This window comes from Pelobates fuscus, chromosome 4 (genome assembly GCF_036172605.1).
Source record: "Pelobates fuscus isolate aPelFus1 chromosome 4, aPelFus1.pri, whole genome shotgun sequence".
NCBI classification, from domain to species: Eukaryota; Metazoa; Chordata; class Amphibia; order Anura; family Pelobatidae; genus Pelobates; species Pelobates fuscus.
Window position 1 is genome coordinate 388,627,106 of NC_086320.1, and position 23,682 is coordinate 388,650,787.

Sequence of the window (23,682 nt, forward strand, 5' to 3'; positions counted from 1 at the left end):
TATGAAAATGTATCCTACAGCCTGCTCAGCATGTTGGAGATGCCCTGAACGAATAGCAGATTTTAAACATTTATGGTGGGATTGCCCGATGTGTCAGACCTCCCTGCTTCTGGATTATTATTTAAAGACTATTTTTTGTTTGTTCACCAGTCTCCGGTTGTTCGTGTGTTTCCTGATTATATTCCCTAAAAGACGAATAAACTACCGAATGGCGGGCCACCCAGCTGGGAAGTGTGCTGCTCGTTAACCTTTCTGACCTTAATAACATTGTGGTTAACCGCAGCCACTTCCAACTCTCGAACGGTCGACTGGGTGGTCGTCATTCGTATGAACGAACACGTGGCGGCGGCCATCTTGGACAGTCGAACGCCCAGCCCACGAACACAGATAATCCTGGGAATCTGCCCCATTTACCCTGGAAATCTGCCCCATTCACACTAAAAGAATCTGTCCCATTAATCCTGAGATTCTGTCCATTCACCATGAGAATCTGCCCATTCACCCTGAGAATCTGTCCATTTACCCTGAGAATCTGCCCATTCACCCTTTGCTGTAGTTGGAAGGTGTTGATGTAGAAACCCATAACCCTATACGACCCCCTATAGGTATACATTATAACTGCTTTATCCTTTTCATTTCTTTCATACGCTAATCCACCCATGCTTCAAGATAATCAGAATTATAAGGACATTTGAGTAGAATAAGAAAGATGCATATTTCAGAGTGAAACTATTTTTTTGTGAAACATTTCCAGTTTCATCACATTTTATAGTTTAATTTGCAGATCATGCTGACTGAAGAGGGATTTATTCACAATATCCACTTCGACCTCCTGTCAGGGCTCAACAAGTTGGAGAAGCAATAAATAGAAACATGTGATTCTGCTGTCTACATATTGGAGAGCCACGTGTGCTTGTGTCCACTGGTAAGTATGTTTACATATGTCCATGGAGTTAAAGCGATGAGGTCCCCCTTGTGTGACTCTTGTGGGCTAGAGATATGGTTTAAGGTCCATTAATTATCACTTATGAAGGACGGGTTATGGCTGCCATGGGAAGGGTTCCAGATGTGGGATCGCGAAGATTCTCCAAATGTTTTCAGTTGGATTCGTGCTGGCTCCAGAACGGGATCCTAAAAGTAAATAACAATGAAATTAAGGAATAAATATGAAATTAGTATCAAACAAGACAAAAACACCAGAAACACCCAAAAATTGTCTTAACATTTTTACCAAGATCTGACCGCCATTGTGGAGAGTCACGTTCGTGAGATTGGACGCGGAACAATGTGAATCTTATTTGTTTAAGGATATTTTCCAGAGCGAGCTTTAGGTGATTTAAATGTATTATTTTTTTTAAAGTGAGTCAAGAAAGCGCTCATGCATGATATGAATAATTTAATTACTATCTGTTTCCATCTAATAACTAAACAGATTCTGAATAGATTGAGAGATTTTGAATAAAAGAGTATTTTTAGCATTTAAAGAGAATGTAATTTTACATACTATAACGGATCTCCTATACTCTAGCTGAGTGTATCCGTGCAGAATCTCCCGAAATCCAAGTGTAGCTGAAGGTGTAGTGAATTAGAGCTCCCAATCCCCCAAACATGAGCCAAGACTTCATGAAGGGGTAAAACAATCTGTTTAATGGTGGCCACAGCTTGGCCTTTTATGCAGGTCCTCCAGCAAGGGATACTCCCACATGGACCTTGTGGCGGACTGGGACACAATTTACAGTAACCAATCAACATACAGTACAATGTGAAAGACTCCCACATAAACTGTAAAATCCCTCCTCTCTATCCTGGAGATAATTGGGTTAAGTGGCCGTAGTAAACTTAATTATCTCCAGGTAGAGAAAATATTTCAAAGTTATAAATTTTACAAAACACTTTAAAATACGTAAGATGGGAGGGCTGGAACAGGTGGAACACACGGGTACGACGCAGGAACACAATGCTCAATGGGTAGTGCAGGAAGAAACAGACCTGCAATGTCCATATTACCACCCTCCCTCCCCCCCCCCTTTTTTTTTTTTTTTTTTAAACCTGCACATAGTATAAGCTCACATTGTACCGAGGACTCGCAAATAGGGCTGGGTGGGAGATAGTGAAATCCTTACAGACCTTGTTCGGTCCTTCGAACTAGCGATACTGATACTCTAGGAGTTTTTATACATATGAATTGTAATATACGCTGTAATGTCTGGTGTAGTTTTACTATGTCAATGCCCCAAACCTATGGGGACAATGCGATGACCCAATACGATGTTTGCCTTTAACAAGCCAGTGGTACCTTCCCAGGTGTGACCTGTAATCGCATGTATGTGTATATTTACCCCTCCCCACCTATCCCCTTTTTTCTTTCTGTACCCTCTCCCTGAAAATGTTCAATAAACTACGTATTGAAAAAAAAAAAAATACATAAGATCATCTTTCATATAACCAAACCCCCATAGTCGACATATCCCCAGATAGCTTGGGTCTGAGCGCTCAATATATCCCAAAAGCGCTCAGATCCCACGAACACATTTGAATGGCCATGGGGTTAAAGGATTTCACCGACTGTTCTGAATAAGTCTGTCCAGAATTATTTCCATGTGTGACGAAATGCCTTTTGTCACTGGGTTTATTGGTGACAAGCTGCCCTTTACCCCTGGCTGTTGGAGGAGCCTGATTGCCAGCCTCTTACCTGTTGACTATGGTCCCTGGGAGATTTGGCCCTTCAGGTGCAACCTTTGGGCATATTGGATTTGTATGGTGCTGCTGCTGGCCCTTTAAAAACCATCCGTGGACATATTATGACTTTTAGGAACAATGTCCCTTTAAGACTGTGTAGCAGATTGCATTCAGGCTGTCTTCAATATTATGTATGCTATTATGTGTTAGGTAAATTGTAAATGTGTAGGTTCTATGTGATAAATGTAACAGTATGTATTTTTACGTCTTTTATTGTCCTTTGTCTGCCATGTGGCTAATGGAGTTTTACCTCTGTCCTTGGAGATAATTGGATTACTTCCCAATTATCTCCAGGATAGAGACTCTGTGGAACTGTTTTGGGAAAAAAGCCATGCTTCATTTGGTAACAAAGGACTTTCCCTTAACTTTTGAACCACTGGTCTGATTCGCACCATTTTTTAATGTTGTTCCCCTGAATGGATTGATTGTGAATATGTATTTTTTATAGAGATTGGATGTATGGTTTTAGAGTTATGAAAGTTGGGTAAAAAGTATGTTTTAACTGTATGCATAATTGAGTTTCCTCTCGGGATAAGGGGAGGGGATATGTGGGATGTAACTGTGATATGATTGGTTGTTTTATCCCTCCCTGTGGGCGGTCCTGTATTTGCAACAACCTTTATAAAAGCCAGACTGGGTGTGCTAGCACCTCAGATCATCTTGTACCTTCATGAAGTTTCGGCTCATGTTTGGGGGATTGGAGAACTACACTCTGGGGATTGCTATAATCACTATACTCCCCAGGGTATTATCGCTGAGCTCTGCTAAGAGTTGTTCCTGTTCCTGCTCTCTGGAATTCGGAGAGGTCCACCTACTGGAAACTGGACCCTGGTCTTGGGTCCAGAGTGGGTGGAGTCGGCGAGACCCCAACCAAGCTGCGGCGGTTCGTGGGGTCTGCAGTGGTTATGGTGTCAGGCAGAGTGCTTGGAGACCTCGGAAAGCACTAGGAGCATCCGTCAGCGGAGGGTACCCGGTCGGGGTGCCAGCGGTTCCGTTACAGTGGTGGCAGCGGTGGGATGGCGTCCTAGTGCGAGGAGAAGCAGCTCGGAGACACAGTTCGTTTGGAATTGCAATTTGAGGGCAACGCTAGTATTCGTACAGCGCCCCTATTCACAGCAAACATGACTTATCGCTTTGAGGGCGAGGCTTACAGGAAGGAGGTAGAGAGGCGGTTAACCAGGTATGGCCCGAATATTTCGGTAGAGACGCTCCTGGCCACCGTGCGCAAGTTGGATGAGGAGAATCGAGCGGCATGGGAGTTGGAGCTCTGATTTCGGAGATTGGGGCTGTGGCCAATCAGTCTCTCCTCCCTGCAGCAACCCGCATCCCAGGGAGAGGAGATTATCGGTCCCTTGTCCTTGCAGCAACCAGCGTCCCAGGGAGCCGACGGTGCCGTCCTTCCTCCCCAGCAGCAGTGTGTACCCCAGAGAGCAGAAGGTGTCGTCCTTCCTCTCCAGCGGCAGTGTGAGTTCCATGGAGCCGAAGGTGCCATCCTTCCTCCCCAGCGGCAGTGTGAGTCCCAGAGAGCAGAAGGTGTCGTCCTTCCTCTCCAGCGGCAGTGTGAATTCCAGGGAGCTGAAGGTGTCGTCCTTCCTCCCCAGCGGCAGTGTGAGTCCCAGAGAGCAGAAGGTGTCGTCCTTTCTCTCCAGCGGCAATGTGAGTTTCAGGGAGCCGAAGGTGCCGTCCTTCCTCCCCAGTGGCAGCGTGAGTTCCAGGGAGCCGAAGGTGCCATCCTTCCTCCCCAGTGGCAGTGTGTACCCCAGAGAGCAGAAGGTGTCATCCTTCCTCTCCAGCGGCAGTGTGAGTTCCAAGGAGCCGAAGGTGCCGTCCTTCCTCCCCAGCGGCAGTGTGAGTCCCAGAGAGCAGAAGGTGTCGTCCTTCCTCTCCAGCGGCAGTGTGAGTTCAAGGGAGCTGAAGGTGTCGTCCTTCCTCCCCAGCGGCAGTGTGAGTCCCAGAGAGCAGAGGGTGTCGTCCTTCCTCTCCAGCGGCAGTATGAGTTCCAGGGAGCCGAAGGTGCCGTCCTTTCTCCCCAGCGGCAGTGTGAGTTCCAGGAAGCCAAAAGTATTGTCCTTACTCCCCAGCAGCAGAGTGAGTTCCACGGGGAGGAGGCAACCGGTCTCCCTTCCCAGTGGCAACTTACCCCACAAAGGGGAGACCCTAATCCCCCAGAAGGTGGAGATGAGACCGTAGTCTATGCACCCGACATACAGGGATGCTGGACGGTCTATCCAGATCCCCAACTACCCTCACAAGAACACCAGGTGGAAGAGGTAAGCGATGTCTCTCCTCCCCAACCAAGTTGCGTCCAGGCTACCCCAGCAGAAGAGCTGGCATCGGGGCAGAGCGCAGTTGGCCTCTGCCCCCCAGTCTCCACAGCGTGTTGCCCAGCAGCACCAGAGGAACCACCAGGTGCAGTAAATGTGTGTTGTGGGTGGGCTACTCATGTACTTGTTCACTGTGGGTGGGTTTATCGACTAACTCAGGCACTGACCGAGAGGTCAGGTACCTGGTTAGTCTCCCCCCAAAGGGGAGATGTGACGAAATGCCTTTTGTCACTGGGTTTATTGGTGACAAGCTGCCCTTTACCCCTGGCTGTTGGAGGAGCCTGATTGCCAGCCTCTTACCTGTTGACTATGGTCCCTGGGAGATTTGGCCCTTCAGGTGCAACCTTTGGGCATATTGGATTTGTATGGTGCTGCTGCTGGCCCTTTAAAAACCATCCGTGGACATATTATGACTTTTAGGAACAATGTCCCTTTAAGACTGTGTAGCAGATTGCATTCAGGCTGTCTTCAATATTATGTATGCTATTATGTGTTAGGTAAATTGTAAATGTGTAGGTTCTATGTGATAAATGTAACAGTATGTATTTTCACGTCTTTTATTGTCCTTTGTCTGCCATGTGGCTAATGGAGTTTTACCTCTGTCCTTGGAGATAATTGGATTACTTCCCAATTATCTCCAGGATAGAGACTCTGTGGAACTGTTTTGGGAAAAAAGCCATGCTTCATTTGGTAACAAAGGACTTTCCCTTAACTTTTGAACCACTGGTCTGATTCGCACCATTTTTTAATATGTTGTTCCCCTGAATGGATTGATTGTGAATATGTATTTTTTATAGAGATTGGATGTATGGTTTTAGAGTTATGAAAGTTGGGTAAAAAGTATGTTTTAACTGTATGCATAATTGAGTTTCCTCTCGGGATAAGGGGAGGGGATATGTGGGATGTAACTGTGATTTGATTGGTTGTTTTATCCCTCCCTGTGGGCGGTCCTGTATTTGCAACAACTGTAATAAAAGCCAGACTGGGTGTGCTAGCACCTCAGATCATCTTGTACCTTCATGAAGTTTCGGCTCATGTTTGGGGGATTGGAGAACTACACTCTGGGGATTTCTATAATCACTATACTCCCCAGGGTATAATCGCTGAGCTCTGCTAAGAGCTTGTCCCTGTTCCTGCTCTCTGGAATTCGGAGAGGTCCACCTACTGGAAGCTGGACCCTGGTCTTGGGTCCAGAGTGGGTGGAGTCGGCGAGACCCCAACCAAGCTGCGGCGGTTCGTGGGGTCTGCAGTGGTTATGGTGTCAGGCAGAGTGCTTGGAGACCTCGGAAAACACTAGGATCATCCGTCAGCGGAGGGTACCCGGTCGGGGTGCCAGCGGTTCCGTTACACCATGCTTTTAGCTATAAGGGTCGGTCTTGTTCATGTGTTTTCATACGAACAGAAAGTGAAGAAATCAACAATAAAGGTGAATGAATCCCCTGGCTCACAGTATGGGAATGGTTCGGTAGTTTTAGTCGAACAAACTGTCGAACCAGGTTCCACTAGCTTGCTGCAGCCAGAAGAGGTGTTCGTGCTTTTTGACCGGTGTTCGGGTTGTCTAGTAGCTGCCTCAGAGTTCCATGCGCTCGACGACCAAGTCCCGCTGCCTGCGTTCGTGTGACAAAGAGAACACTGCATTCTTGTGGTTTGTTTCAAGTTAACAAGCCAGGAGGGTGGTCGGTGTTTGGTGATTAGGTCGGCAAAACGAAATAAAGAAGGGAATAGTGTCAAATGCTCGAACAGCATACGAAAAGGCACGAAAAGGCCCTGTTACACACAAAACAGGAGGGTTTTGTCAAACATACCATTGTGAAGAAAGGTGGTAAATACTTTGCTTCTTTGAATTATCCTTATTTATCTAAATCATATACAAGGGTGTTTATCTCTAAAACAAAACACTAGAAAGATTAACTATGTTACTATTTCATCTATCATTATTATACAAAGTATAACAAATGTAAAGATTTTTTCCACAGATTTTAGCTGTTAACTAGAGTTGAGCGGACACCTGGATGTTCGGGTCCGGCGGGTTCGGGATCGAACTTGACCCCGAATTTGACCCCGAACCCCATTGAAGTCAATGAGGACCCAAACTTTTGGGCACAAAAATGCCTTTAAAAAAGTCCTGGAAAGGGCTAGAGGGCTGCAAAAGGAAGTAAAATGGGGTTAAGAGTAGGACAAGTGCCCTGAAAACAAATATGGATATGGAAATCACTTAAAATAACATAAAATACCTAAAAATGTAAAATACAGCTGAGCCATAAAATAGCACTATATGGAATCTTTGATTTTAGCTTTGGAAGAACATAAATCTAAAGCATGGCTGTCAGGAGGATTACCAGAATTATCCATCAAACTGAGCTCAACTCCTGATGCATGGAGAAAAGGCCTTCACAAGCCTCTGCTATTGTGTACATAGTTTATACTAAGTGACCCATAGGTTGAGGAGGCAGTGACCGTGGCGATGTAGGTGGAAGCGGCGGTGGAGGTAGCCAACACTGTTTTTTTTGTTTGTTTTGTTTTAATTGGGGTAGCCCCAAAATATTGGGACATATAAAAAAAGAAAACTCTTTTCCGCAGAGCGACTGACCTGTGCGTGCAGCAGCTGAAACTCCACTATCGCCTGCTACTGCTCACACAGTCTCATGAAGGATGTGCGTCAAACCGGCTAAGCCCAAAACTGCTACGAGATTTCGCCCATTATCGCACACCACCAGGTCGGGCTTGAGGCTCAGTGGCAACAACCACTCATCGGTCTGTTGTTCCGTGCTCCTGCGCGGTGTGGGTTTTTTCCCTAAAACATATCAGTTTTAAAACAGCCTGCTGTCGTTTCCCCCTGGCTGTGCTGAAGTTGGTGGTGAAGGTTTTATGCTGACTAGATGAGGAGGTGGTAGAGGAGGAGGAAGAAGCGGAGTAGGAGGAGGAGGCAACTGGAGGCAAAGCTGTGTACCCAAATAAAGATTGTCAGACGTTGTATCCTGGAACTGTGTCCCATCCGGTTACTAGGGAAATGGGTCTGACCTATTCTAATCAAAGGGGATAACCATCGGTTACCCAGGTCCCGCTTCAATTGGTGGCAAGTGGCGGGATCCCATGTCCCTGCCAACAGACCTATGGACTACAGTGCTCTAAAGCGACCTACACTGCAGGACTTGTGTGGAGCCAGAGGAATAACGCCTGGTGGGCGTAACAAGGCCGAATTGACTGCTGTGCTCATGGAGGATGACCAGGCATGCAGTGAGGCAACAAACCCCAGCCAGAGCCGAAGATGAGGAGGAAGTGCGCAAGGAGGTGTAACGGCGCCTGGCATATTACCGAGAGCCACCCTCAGAGGAGATCGTCAGCAGGACCTTTTTGGAGGTGCAAGCCTATGTCCTTGCCAATAGACAGAGGGCAACCTCCATGAACCCAGATGAAGGAAGAAGGGAGCAGAGGGTGCCGGGAAGCACAACCACCCTGGCCCACAAGCTACCATACAATGCCTTCAAAGACTTCAAGGAAGCAGAAGAAGGCATCGATGACTTTTTACAAGACTTTGAGCACCAGTGCCTACTCCAAGATGTGGACCCCAGCGACTGGGTCACCATCCTGGCCAGCAAACGAGTGGGGCAGGCAATGGATATTTACCGGGCTGTACCAGAAGAGCAGATCAGAGACTATCCCTTTATTACACAAATCCTCCTGGCCCAGTATGCGGTCACCCCCGAGCAATACCGCCGAAAGTTTAGGGAGACCCGGAAAGGGGAGAAGGACTCCCATGCGGAGTGGGCATGCCGCATCACAAGGGCCACCCAGAACTGGCTCAACTCCCATCAAGCCAAGTTCCCGGAGGAGATCACCCAGCTCGTCATGCTAGAGCACTTTTTCAATGGGCTCCCCAACAACAAGGCGACGACGCATTTGTATGTCATCCATATCAACTTTCGATGCCACTTTCTGCGCCTACCATGGTGACCACGGGTAACGGGGAATCAGGGTTCGATTCCGGAGAGGGAGCCTGAGAAACTGCTACTACATGCAAGGAAGGCAGCAGGCGCGCAAATGACCCACTCCCGATGCGGGAAGGTAGTGACGACAAATAACAATACAGGACTCTTTAGAGGCCCTGTAATTGTAATGAGTCCACTTGAAATCCTTTAACTCTGATCAATTGGAGGGCAAGTCTGGTGCAGAGTGACTGACCCGTGCGTGCTGCAGCTGAAACAACACTATCGCCTGCTGCTACTTGCTGAAGCTGCATCAGGGTCCTGGTATGTGGCCGCACAAACGCTGGTGCTCAACACCAGAAGGCGTGCAAATCTAAAAATAGTGTATAGAAGGCGCTTCACAGTTTATAGCAGAAAAAATAAATCTAGTACCAGCAGCTAGAACACCGTTAGTGGATTTCCCAATACTCCACTTTAGTACAAAATGTGAACACAAAAACGGACTCCTAGGTTTAGGTGATAATCCCACCACCTAACACTCAGAGACACAAGGTGCAGCGCTTGGATAAATTACACTTACCCCTCAGTTATATATAGGGGTTTTTCTCATATGTATATAGGGAAAACAAACTGAGAGAGAATATAATAGTGTAATATTGTACTACTAACGATGGACAAATCAATTCAAAAGAGTATGTCCACACACTCACATTTTTCTGAGCCTTTTTCGATATTGGCTCAGAACAACAGGTAGATCTGGAATTTCAGGTATACAGAAAACCTTCTTTGGTTTTATTCACTCCCCCGTTGTAGAGATAGGGATAAACAAAAAATAGAGCAAACAATCTAGGTGACACTGATTAGGCCCTGGGGAGGTAGCGCAGCTAAGCGGATAAGGGCACATGTAGGAGTGTGGGGATAGATGCATGGGGTTGGCTGGGAAAGAGTGTGTGGGTGGGATAATGTTCTGTGTAAGTAAGTGTGGGGGAGGTCTTACCTCAGTGTCACTTGGGATTCGGGCCAGCAAACAGCTTCCCTCCCGCCCGCCCTATTAGTATATTTAGTCACAGCTAGCCGGGGGTATGTCCTTGCCATTTGAGTTTAAGGGGTTACGTTTAAGTATATGGAATGAGATGAACAAGTTTTTAAGGTCTCAACCTCCCCTGCTTCAAACGGTTAACATTAGGTTGCCTGAGGTCTCGTGCCCATCGAGCGTGGATAAGGTCGGCTGATGGCGGGCATTGGAATGTGGAGTTATATATGTATATATGTGAATTTATGCTTATTTATGTCTAACAATTTTGGTTACAGAAAAGAAGAGATTTAAAAAATAAAGTTATGGATGTGTTATGTAGTAATTTAGTTTATTATAAATGCTATGGCCTGTTTCATCCATACTGTGACGAGACCAATCTCGCCACATTGCTTGGAGGAGCCTGGTTGCCCGCTTGCTGCCTTTGGATTATGCACCGGCAGTTAAAGGGTTAATTTTACTGTGCAGAAAGATTTATTTCTTCCTTTCTGCACAGCCGTTCGGTAGATTCTATCTACTGAACAAACAGCCATTTTTCAACCTCCCCAGAGTCGTGGGAAGCCGGCCGGCGCTGTTAATTGGCCACCCAGAAGCTGGCGTGTGCCCTCCATTTACCTCCCTGAAGCCGCGGTTAACCGCGGCTTAACGAGCGTGTGCCGGCAATTGACCACCCAGTAGCTGCGGTTAACCGCAGCTTAATTGATTGTTACTGGGTGGTCGCGGTTACACCTAGCCGCCACACGATGGCGGTGTTCTGGAGCTCCCCGGGCAGCCAGCGCTTTTCTGCCCGGCTTTCATGCACTAAAAACGGACACTTTTACGTGCAGGCACCGCTGAGCCTCCAGCCCCCTGGTTTCTATTCGGGACAATTTAGCAAACACCTGGAACTTCGGGGGTTTATTTTATGGGAATGTTTTAACCCAGATAGCCATGCCATGGAGCCTGTTCGTGGAATTAAAGACTTTGGCTCCATGGCGATTAAACTGTATTCGTGTGGTCTGAGTGTCATTCACCTAATAATGTGCACTCAGACCTGAGCTATCTGGGAATATGTGACATGTCTATGTTTTTTTATTCTTTATTTTTGCAGTGGACATATAAACATCACGCCACAACAGCGATTGACCATTAGTTGATACTCGAGTGGTAGAACATTGTGGGCAAGAATAAACGGACACTAATTTATACTATAATGATAACATCATGGTAAACTGGCATATCGAGAGAGACATTTCTTAATGGTTTCTCACGCTAAGTATACTGTTTAAGACCCTTAAGTTGAGTAAAGGAAAACAAAGGATCAGGTTAAAGCTATCGGTCCGAGTATACGTTTGAGGACCATGAGGACCCTCCAGATAATCATGATAATGATTAATACTAGTTAAAGAAACAAGTGATGAAAGGTTCACCGATCCGATATTGGCACAACATCTGGGCTAGAGATACTTAGAGACCCACAAGGAAACTCGTGTATATATCAGGCTAAGCAGCGACTCTGCCGGGCCCAGTGAGTAATATGTCAGAAAGGGTGCTGAGACTAAGTATGCAGAATTAAAAGCATACCCTTGGTGACTAATCTAGGTTTATGCCCAGTTGATTGCCGCCTAGCTAGCTAAGGCCAGGTATAGGCATTCTTTGTAAAACGTCACCTGATGGCTGACATAGAGATGGGGTATTTAGGGAGAGCCTGCTCAACCTTTAACAATATAGTGATTGACTTAGGACTGTGCTTAGAAGGCTAAAGGTAAAAGACCTTCTGTCTAGGGTCAATGATGTCAGTGGAAATAAACAACATACAAAACCGGGCTTCTTTCTAAAACATGCAGCGTCCGTAAAATTCCATCCACGTTGTTGTGAGTCACTTTAGCCGATGCCCATAAGTGGGGGGTCAGCGACCCAGGAGTGCCAGAGTCTTTGATGTTGTGGCCCTAGCGTGGGCCAGTGTGGCTGGCTGGGGCGGTGTAGGAGCGGGACAATCGCTGGCGTACCTTGCTCCCCTGGGCCCTCAGGGTTGTGCCCGTCCGCACGGAGGTAGGCAGAGTTCTTCAGCCCCTTTTTACGCCGTTTATTTCTTACGCCGTCTGATTGTCTAGGCCTCCGTTGGGTCTTGACATATCGGTGGGATAGGCTCAGGTATTTTCTCCGAATTGCTGCAGGGGCTCGGCGTGTCGCCTGTGATGAAGGTCTCCATCCTGCTGCTCCGGGTTCCCCCGTGCTGTGCTTGCTGGTGTTGTCTCGTATAGTAAGTGTGCGGGGTGCTCTATGAGGTGAGTCAGGGGTCTGTAATTTCCCCTTCTCCGAGTTCCCCTGCTTCCGTGGTGGAGAGGGGGTAGCCGGGTGTCCCAGCTGAACGTGAGTGGGTTCCAGACACCTGAGTTTTGTTTTGTCTGGCGTCGGAGGCCAGTTGTCTGGCAGGAGGCCAGTTTTTGTTTTCCAGTCGCTCCCAGAAGCGCCTGCATACGGCGTCAAATTTTTCCTCAAAAGCCTTTGCCCAGTCGCTTACATTTTGTTGGCCTGCCAGGGCTGCGGTGTGGTCGGCCATCTTGGCTCGGCCTTGTGCTGCACGGTTTAAGTTGTGCCTTGTAGTGTCTCGGAGGTGAATGCTCTCTGTGTGGAGGTAGACCAGGATAACCCCCACCGGTCCAGAGGGGGGGGAACGGAGACCCAGGTTTGCAAGTTGCTTTGTGTGGCACCGGGAAAGCGGCCGTCCCTCCCGCGCCTGTCATGTGGGTAGGCCTTAGACCTTTGCCAAGCGGATTATACTCGTAGATTGACTATGGTGGTATCAAATTGCTCCTCTCGGTATCACCGCACCTTTAGTGACTATTTTGTCACGTTTAATCTTGGTTTTAGCTGTTGGAAGCTGCTTTATTCGTTGTTTGTTGCAGGAGTTGCTGAGGCTAGCATCCTCTCAGCTCTGCAGTCAGGCCCCGCCCCCCGACATGTCTATGTTTTATGTCTAAAAGGTAACTTTATGTATTTTAAAGTGTTTGCTGTTTTTGTATCCCCACGTGTGTAATGGAGTTTTGCCTTTGTCCTGGGAGATAATTGAATTACTTCTCAATTATCTCCAGGGCAGATGAGGAGGAAGCCAGGATGCATTGTGGGGATGTTTTACTGCTGTATGTCTGTAATTGGTATTTGTCTGTCCGTTGTTACAGTCTTCCATCTGGTCCCCTAGGGGAGTGTCCACCAGGTGGGAGACCTGAATAAATACAGGGGCAGGTAGCCCTTGATGTGGAATTATTAAAAATTACTATTGTACGTGTATTGAATTATTGTACTAACTCCATTTTAACCTTATATTGTGACAATCCTCCATTTTGTCCTCCTAACCTGACTTCTTCAATCCTCCATTTTGTCCTCATGACTTAACTTGTTCATTTTAAAACTACATTACGTGACTGAACTTCCCAACCCAATTAGTACAGTAGACAAAGACTGTGTTTTCCTACAAGGACAAATACCAGGAGGTGCTGGTTACTCCTTAAGACTTGCTGGCTACTCCTTAGAATTTGTAAGATAGTATAGTTTGAAGGCCACAGAACACAGTAGTAATGAAATGTTCTATTCATAAGAGACCTTGCACCTGGACATGAAGCCTGATATCATTGACCGTGTAAAATGACGCTTAGGACCCCCTTATCCCCACCCGTGTCCAGAATAATCCCACCTCTGATGGGTGGGCACGGGACTAACCTTTTTTATTTTTGAACCAATAGGTAAGACACTAACACCGACACTTAACAATTAATCCAATTGATGGTGTTTATTTGCTGATATTCTAATAATCAATGATGACGCAAAATGCCTCTTAAAAGGGCCTGCGCGCCCGCTTTTTCTTCACTTGCCAATAAACTTTCCCGAAGTTATTTTAACCTGAACCTTGTGTGTCAGACTTAATTACTTCAGCGTATATACGCAATTTAATTTTATTGATTTGGACAGGAACAGATAGACATTTGAACATTTTGGTTTACTTTCAAAAAGTACCATAACAACTTGGCGCCCAACGTGGGGCATCGGGCTATGTCCGGCCGGTGAGCCGTCCTAAGGAAGACAAGGGTGGACGGAGGAATCCGGGGGGAAGGAAAGGAGACTGATCACCTCCAGGTACACGGTAGAGACTTCTGCAGAGCCACCGGTATGTTCCGGCCCCTTTGATTGACCCGTCCACGTGTCTGTGACTGCTTCCCGGGAGGACATCAAAGACAGGTAATATCTTGCCCGGTGCCTCGTTACTCACTTGTTTACCTGCATTTTAGTCTATCTGTTGCCTGGGTGTGTTTGAATTGTTTGCCTGTTTCCCCATTTTGAGATAAAGGGGGGTGGACCTGCAGGGGATTTGCCTGGGGTTCTCTGTTTTGCTTGTTTTCCCCTTTTTGGGATAAAGGGGGGGGTGGACCTGAGGGGACTTGCCTGGGTCTTCAGTGTGTCTGTCTATCTGTTTGTATTTTACCTCTTTTGGGATAAAGGGGGGTGGACCTGAGGGGATTTGCCTAGGTCTTCTGTTGCCTGTTTTACCCCTTTTAGGAACCACGGTGCTGTGGTTGTAGGGAAAAAGGGGGGTTGACCTGTGGATGTGTTCCTGGGGGTCATCTTTTCCTGTTTAACTCTTTTAGGAGCCTCGTGGCTGGGGCTGTAGGGAAAAAGAGGTGTGTTGGATCTGTGGAGATTGTGTAGACTCATAGTTTCCTGGGGATCCTTCTTGTGTCACTTTGATAGCCTAGCTAGCTTCTCTGTGCACGTTACTCTGCTTGCAGAGTGGTGGTACCCTCCAGCTTTGAGCGCTGGGCTGGAGCCATTCCAATTTTTATTTTGTGGTGTGTGAATTCGGGCAGGCATTGCTGTCTTCATCACCACGGAGTAGTGGGACTTATAAAGTGGGTCTTTATAGGGGCACTACAAGAGTGAGGGTAGCGCAGACATTATTAGTGGGATGCTGTGACGAGGGAGGCATATGGATTTCGGACCGGTGTTAGTTGTTATCCTTGGCCGTTGGTAGTAAGATACTACGGGATTGAGGGAGGTGACTTTGGAGTAAGCACATGAGTAAAGGAAAGGAATTACTGTTGATTTCATTTGAATTGTGATGCATGCACTGCATTTCAACTGTATTGCTGTCTTGTTTGTTTAATAGGAGTCTCATGAACTCCTGTGTCTGTCTCTAAGGATTTTCCTTGCCTTTCATCTTTTCTGTACTTCCTATATTATTATACTATCCACTCCCATTCCTCTTAAAGGAGAAGTGATTGGTCACACACTTCTCACCTCGCTCCAATCCGCGTCTACCACCCCGGGTAGGCGGATTCAGTGACTAGTCTACGTTTTGGGAAGACGCACCTGAGAAAGTCCCACGGTTCTCGGGTGGCAGTCGAGCATTGTAGACGTTCTTGTTCCGTTTTCCTTCTCTCTCTCTATATCTAGGACGCTGGTATAGGGGTAAAGGGATTATGGGGCAGGATTTAAGCAAGCCCAATAAGGGCTGGTTAGCATGTGATCTGGTAGAAAACAGAGAGGGTGAGGAGATGGTTAAAGGTGTTGTAAAGATTGCAAAAGTATGTAAAATTACTGTACCAACGGGTGGAAGATTGCAACCAGAAAGTTGGCGTAAGTTACTGGCAGAAATGAAAGGCAAGCTTACAGATAATGGTTTATTAAAGACTGCTGAAGCATGGTACAGAGTAGCGAAGGCTATTCAGCTAGAAGGTTGGGTTGAGGAAGAAATAAATCACAAAGGTGTGAAATTGTTTGTGTATCATCAGAATTGTGTTGCTGGGGTCTATCCTCAGCCAGCGCCCCAAAGTGGCGCCCAGGGGACGTCTATCCCCCAGGTTCAGTCAGCAGTGGGTGATAGCCAGCTGACTATGTTCCCCACTCCCAATCCTCCTAACACCCATCCCGCCACCTCCCCTGTTTACCCGGTCCTGAATTCTGATGGATCTTTCTTTTCCCCCTCCCCGTCCCTAACATTCCCATCATCCTCATCCATCCCTACGCTACCTGCTGTACCTCTCCCTAACATTTCCTCTGCCATTCCTTCCCTACGCTCCCTCTCCGTTCATGATCCCCTCCCCTCCTCATCCGCCCAACTAACCACCTCTTCCACCCTCGCCCCGACTCCTCCCTCTACACCCACCCCTACCAATCCCTCTCCGTCCCCTCCCATCTCCACCCCAGTCCAATACCCCACCTCCTTCCCCTCCCCAGCCTGGCCCTACCCCTTCCCGTATCCCATGGCCCTGCCCTATCCCGGATATCCACTACCCCTTCCCCAAGCCACTCCCCAGGTTCCGGTCATGCCCAGACCGGCACAGTCTGCTCCGGATGTGCCCACATCCAACATGGCCGCCACTTCTTCCCTTAACCCTAATACAGTACCCTTTCCGGCCACTAATATGGCGGCCCCCAGTACAGCCCTGATGCCGGTAATTCCCGGTGACTACCTATCCCCCGGTTATGACTCGCTAGCCACCCCCGCATCTGGGACCCCCGCTCATCCTCCGGTCCTGTCACCTTACCCGGGCCCTGCACGAAAGAAAGCTCAGATCATAGAATTAGATGAGAGAGATGAGGATAGTTCATCCCAGGACTCGTCGGAGGCTGCAGGAGCCTCAACTCATCGTTCCATCGATGATCCCTTTGGACACAAGGGCCGGGGTGAACGGACCCCTCCTAAATATGTTGCCTTTAACCCCACTCAAGCTAGCGCATTAATGAAATCGCTCCCCGACCCAGAAAAACAGCCTATGCCTTTTTACCGAGGGATAGTTCAAATTCAAAAGACCTATTCCGCCGCATGGCGTGATTTGCTGAGCATTTGTGCTATTAAAGCAGGGGATGCATACTGGCCGAGCATGGCCCGTCACCTCAGTACAGATCTACTTTCCAGTGATGTTGATTACCCCTCCGGGGTCACCTTTTGCACCCAATTAAGAGAATGGGCTAAGGACAAACTTGCAGATCAGGCTGCTGGCCTTACTGATGTTATTCAAGACAAGGGAGAATCAGTGGAAAGGTTTCATGCAAGACTGTATCAAATGTTCACAGATTTGGGGTTTGATCTTACTGACAAAATTCATTCACAAATGCTGTCAGGTGCGTTCGTCCAAGGTGTTAAAGACTCTATACGCAAGGGAATTATTGCTGCACGCCCTGAATATAAGGTTGTTCCCCTGGATACTCTGCTTTTAGTTGCTAGGGGCCTAGAATCTACCCAGACCCCCAGGAGGCCAAGCTCTGCTCCTCTTATGGTATCACGCAGTACCCCTGTTTCCAGAGGCACCAGACCAGAGGATGGTTTCTGTTTTAATTGCAAAGCTAAAGGTCATTTTAAAAATGATTGCCCGGAACCCAAAAGAGAGCCAAGAAAGCCATCCAGGCCCGCCCCGGCCACTAAGGCCGAAAAAGGGGTTCCAATAGTTGAGGAACCCGATGAATAGGAAATTGGCAAGCCTGTGTCTGTGACCCCTGTTATGGCAGTGTCTACAGGGGATAAAGGGGGGCCACTTGCCACAGTGACTTTGCCCATTGAAGGCCACCCTACCACATTCCTTGTTGACACAGGTGCAGCCCGTAGTGTTCTGCGAGAACAAGACCTGCCGGACCCATCTTTTCTGTCGAATATTGATGTCTCTTGTGTTGGAGTGGATGGCCAGCCGAGACATAGCCCTTTAACAACTCCACTACGAGTTGGTTCTAGCCTGCTCGCTCGCTTTGTAGTATCCTCCACATGTCCAATTAACCTGTTAGGTGCTGATGTTCTCTCACGCCTGCAAGCATCCATCACCTTTACCCCGGATGGGCAGGTAGAAATGTTTACACCTCTATCTGTATCAGACACCTCAGCCCTGTGCTCCTTGCCTCTGATGCTGCATTTAGAAAAGCCCCGTGAGGAAGCAGCAGAATTAAGGTCTAATTTCCCAGAGGAATTAAAAACACAGGTGCCCGCCAAGTTATGGTCCTCAGGCCCAGAGGACATAGGTCACCTAAATGTTCCCCCTGTGGTGGTGAAGCTCATTCCAGGAGCTAAGTTACCAAGAAAACCACAATATCCATTAAAACCGGCACAGTCTGCTGCCATTTCTATCCACATCAAGGCACTCTTGGAGAAGGGTGCCCTGGTAAAATGTAAATCTGAATGCAACACCCCGTTATTTCCTGTGAAAAAGAAAACTCCAAAGGGTGAGCCAGAGAAGTACAGGATGGTTCAGGATCTCCGTGCTGTCAATGAAGCTACCGTCCTGGACACCCCTCTTGTACCAAATCCCCATACTCTGCTCTCTGGAGTCCCACCGTCTGCTAAATTCTTCACAGTCATTGACCTGGCCAATGCCTTTTTCAGTGTCCCACTGGACCCGTCCTGTCAATACCTGTTTGCTTTCACTCATGAGATGCAACAGTATACCTGGACTGTCATGCCCCAAGGAGCACAAAATTCTCCAAGTCAATTTGCAAAGGCCATGGGTACCATCCTTGACCCATGGCAAGCTGAGCACCCAGAAGTTGTCTTGCTCCAGTATGTGGATGATTTACTGCTCTGTGGAGATGATATCCCCACTACTGAAAGGTGTTCAATTAGCCTTCTTTCCTATTTGGCAGAACAAGGATGCAAAGCTTCACTCACCAAGTTGCAATTCTGCCAATCTTCAGTGATTTTTCTTGGACATTGCCTATCTCAAGGTACCAGACATCTTACTCGGGACCGGGTAAGAGCTGTTCTGGACATTCCACCTCCGAGGACTTCAAAGTCTCTTCATGCCTTCCTAGGCCTCATTTCCTATTGCAGAGCATGGATCCCAGAAGCCTCTCTGCTTATGCAACCTCTCTATGATGCTCTTAAGTCTGACCCATTCTGTCTGACCAATGAAGCTCTGGACAATTTTACTGCTCTAAAACGTGCCATTGCTTCTGCTCCTGCCTTAGGCCTACCTGACTACTCCAAACCTTTCAAATTATTTGTCTCTGAAAGACAAGGCCATGCAACAGGAGTTCTCACCCAATCTAATGACTTAAGAGGCCGCCAGAGGCCTATTGGATATTTCTCATGTCAACTGGACATTGTGGCCAGAGGGACTCCCTCCTGTCTCAGGGCTGTTTTTGCTGCAAGAGAACTCATAGAAAGAACCTCAGACCTGGTCCTTGGCCACCCTCTGGTTGTTTTGGCCCCTCATGACATTTCTGCTATCATCAACCAAGTCCAGCTCAAGCACGTGTCTCCAGCCAGACACCTGCGCCTACAGTGTCATCTTCTTTTGCCTGACAACATTTCCATCCAAAGATGTCAAGTGCTTAATCCATCCACTCTTCTTCCACTCCCTGAGGGGGGTATCTATTATGGATTTATCACGGATGAAACCTACATTTACCTGCTCTGTGGATGTATCAAGAAAGTCATGCATCCACATTTGTCATTTTATGAAGACGAGACACCTCTTTGTGAAGGCCCGGATTACGCCTTCTGTACCATGTGGTACAAGCCGAACATTACTCCTGAACCTTGCTATGAAGATGAGCTTTACCACTGGACCGATGTAAAGCTCACTGCACAAGACTTCTATTGTGACTCTGAAGGTAATAGCATGGTCTTGGTCCAGCTACCTCAACAACTTAACTACCTCTACCGCCATTGGGATACCGCTATCCCACATATTCCTGTTACCAAGTTGAAGACAAGGTCATGGAATGATCTTGGGCCCATGGCAAAACTATGGGCCACCATGAATGAAGAACAGCTACAGGAAAATGGTATTGCCAAATACCCAACAACTGACCTTCTAGAAGCATGGCCACGCCATTTCCTGGAAAAGGAATTTCAAGATCTGGTCATAAAGAATGATTATGACCCAGAAACACCTCATGACTGTTTTGAACAGATGAAAATGGAAACAGTGCACTTACCAACTGTGCATGAGAATCCATTACCAGATCCAGATTTTACCCTGTTTGTGGACGGATCAAGATATGCCGATGAAGGAGGAACATATCACACAGGATATGCCGTAACCACAACAGACGAAGTCATCAAATCATCATCCTTACCGCCAGCAATGTCTGCGCAAGAAGCTGAATTACAGGCTCTGACTTCAGCATGCAAAATTTCCGAAGGAAAACGTGCCAACATCTATACAGATTCAAGATATGCTCTGGGTGTGGCACATGACTTCGGCCTAATTTGGAAGACACGAGGATTTCTTACCACCGCCGGTACACCAGTCAAACACAGCACTGCAATCAAGGAGCTAATGGATGCCCTCCTACTCCCTAAAGAAGTGGCCGTTTTGAAAGTCAAGGCCCATGGGAAATTGGATACAGATGAAGCAAAGGGCAACCATTTAGCTGATCAGGCTGCTAAGCTAGCGGCCAGGGATCTGCAGGAAGTGGACGAAGAAGTGTCCGGACAAGAAGAAGAAGAAGTTCCTATTTTTGCTCTGCAAACTCTTCCTACTGATTTACGAATTTTGCGAGAACAGCAAGCTGCAGTCACTCCTGAAGAAATCCAGAAATGGAAAAAGAAAGGAGCTGTCCAAAAGGACGGAATATATTACAACAACTTCAAATTTTGTCTTCCCAGAAATTTGTATCCAGCAGTTGTCCAATGGGCACATGGGCCTGCACACCTGTCAAAAGAATTGATGGCCGCCCTCATACAGAAGTATTATGAAGCACCTGGAATCACAACATTGATCAATAGCTTCTGCAAGGCCTGTGTCATTTGTGCAAAATGCAATCCAGGAAGACCAGTTAAAGTACCTGCGAAACACCTGGCAAAGCCCATGTACCCCTTCCAGCGGATTCAAATTGACCACATCCAAATGCCCAAGAGTGGGCCCCATGAATATGCACTAGTAATAGTGGACATGTTCTCAGGCTGGCCAGAAGCCTACCCAGTGGCCAATATCACTGCAAAAACAACCGCAAGGCGCCTACTTACAGATATTGTATGTAGATTCGGACTCCCAGAAGTCATTGAGAGTGATCAAGGCCCAGCCTTTACAGCAACTGTGACTAAAGAAATTTGGACTGCCCTAGGGGTGACTCTAGCCTTCCATACCCCTTACCACCCACAAAGTAGTGGTAAAGTGGAGCGCATGAATGGCACTCTAAAAACCAGAATGTTAAAAATGTCACAAGAAACAAAGATGCCCTGGCCAGAAAGCCTACCAATAGCTTTATTTAGTGTTAGGCACACACCTAGAGGGAAGCATTCGCTGTCCCCATATGAGGTTCTATTTGGGACAGCACCCAGGCTAGGTTGTTATTATCCACAGCAGTTGCAACTCCAATCAGATGTTTTAGTAGACTATGTAACTGAACTTGCAAGTGTCCTAAACAAAATACATGCCCAAGTTTTCTCTTCAATTCCAGATCCCGAATTGGATACAGGTTCTCATAACCTACTTCCCGGAGATTGGGTCCTGGTCAAGAAGTTTGTGCGGAAAAATACCCTAGAACCAAGATTTGACGGTCCATTCCAAGTTCTCCTGATTACCGCAACCTCCGTCAAATTGGCCGGTAGGCCAAATTGGATCCACGCTTCCCACTGCAAGAAATCTCCTGCCCCAGAGGAAGCGAATATCGCACAAACATGTATCTCTGGTACATCTTCTCCTTAATTAGCCTTATGAAGGCCCAGCAAGTAGCCATTACCAAAGACATTAGTGGGTACACCTTCTGGTATAATTCATCGTGCACCCAGGTGGCTACTTATACCTTTGACTACTGTGATATTGTAGAATGCCCATTTCCCACACCACAAATCCAGAGCATCTATAGAGATATCCCTCATTCGAAAGACCCATATGTTTGTGTAGTTGACAAGCAATGGGGGCACAATTGTGACCATTGGGGGGCGGCGGGATGGAATGCCGGGCCTGCCTGGGGTTACAAACCAAAAAGTGCCGTATCTAAAGTAGATGATCATGGTAGATCCCTCCTCCAGAGGATGACTTTGAGAAAGCCTGGGGGGAGTACACCAATGAAATTAATTCTTAACATTGAGCATCCAAGCCCAACAGATGCAGACCAGTATGTGATGGGAATGTATTGGAAAAAGGGTTCCTATAAAAAGTTAGGACATTTCTACCTCAAAGATATGTGCAACTCTTCTGAGTGGCAAGGGGCCACTCATATGGTCCCTAACCCATTAAAACCTCATATCCAGACCTTTCAAGACATGATGGCCATTGCTAACCCCACTTTTGAAGATACCATGGCCGCTGAAACAGGTTTTAATGATGTAAATCTATGGTTAGAATGGATGAAATATAATGCTAATAAGCATAATAGAACTGCATGTTATGTGTGTGGCGGTGCCCGGCCTCACCTGGGTACCGTGCCTTTAATCCTACCAGTAGATATAGAAGAATGTGTTTTAAGCCTTTTTGCCTATCACTATAATTTTAACAGGTCCATATGTATTGCATGGACAAAGGAGTATCCTCTCCTAACCCAGGATGTCAAACCCCCAGATGGTATTACCGTGTATAAAGGTAATTACACTTGTTATGCTAATTACGATGGAATAGGTAAATTCTTGGGTAACTTCTCCAAGGGGTATTGTGCTACCTACAGAAATGTCTCTATGGACTTGTTGCAGTTTCACACCAGGTCATTAGGGGATATTTACTGGTTGTGTGGGGATTTACAGCTAAGATCCAGAATGGACAAACAGTGGTGGGGGGAGTGTACTTTGGCTAAAGCTATTATGCCTATACATATCATCTCTGACACACACCTCGTCACCCATGGGTCCAAACACACTAAGGTTAAGCGTGACGCCCCAGTGAAAGGAAGTTTTGATCCTCATTTGTATATTGATGCCATTGGAGTGCCTAGGGGGGTGCCCAATGAGTTTAAAGCAAGGGATGAAGTTGCCGCAGGATTTGAATCAATTTTTACCATAGTTACCGCAAACAAGAATTTAAATTGGATAAATTACATTTATTATAATCAACAGCGTTTTGTTAATTACACCAGAGACGCCCTCCAGGGGTTGGCCGAACAGCTGCAGGCCACATCCCAAATGGCTTTCCAGAATAGAATGGCCCTAGATATGATCTTAGCCGAAAAAGGAGGGGTTTGTAAAATTTTGCCCGACACCATGACATGTTGTACATATATCCCAGAAAACACAGGCCCTAATGGTAAAGTTACATTAGCCATAGAAAAATTAAATGACCTGTCTGAAGAGTTAAAAAGGAATTCTGGGATAAAAGATCCCTGGGAAAGATGGTTTGGTTGGATGACAGGATGGCAAAAGGCTTTAATGCAGATTGGTATGGCTATACTAATTTTTCTTTTTATCTTTGCTCTTCTCTTTTGTTGTATCCTCCCATGTCTGAGAAAATCCCTCATGAAGACTGTTGACCAAGCGGCACCCACTTTCACCCATCTCGAAGTTGATGACCAAGAATCCCAAGACATCAATTCACCCTGTCTGCCGCTGCAAACATTCCCTTTCGTTGATAAAGTGCAGGAATTCTAGGAAGGGACTAGCTTAGGGATAGCATCTGTCAGTGAATGATAAAGGCCCCGTGCGGAGAAGTGGTGGGTTAGCTGCCATGGGATACCCATGGGTGTGAAGTGTTCGAGAGCCATACTGATGGATGAGTTAGCCTATTATTAGGGTCAGCTCTAGGGACAGACTTGCACTTTGCAT

At 47.0% G+C, this 23,682-nt stretch overlaps 1 protein-coding gene across 4 annotated transcripts in view; it reads right to left on the minus strand.

Moving 5' to 3' along the window:
• Window positions 1–738: 738 nt before the first annotated feature.
• The window catches only part of LOC134609276 (protein HEG-like), a 385,710-nt gene continuing 362,766 nt past the window's right edge, over window positions 739–23,682 (minus strand). For all 4 annotated transcript variants that reach the window (XM_063452931.1, XM_063452928.1, XM_063452927.1 and 1 more), the window contains one exon: window positions 739–1,131. In XM_063452931.1, the coding sequence (XP_063309001.1) occupies window positions 1,015–1,131 (117 nt within the window). In that variant the 3' untranslated portion in view covers window positions 739–1,014. The remainder of the gene's footprint in view (window positions 1,132–23,682) is intronic.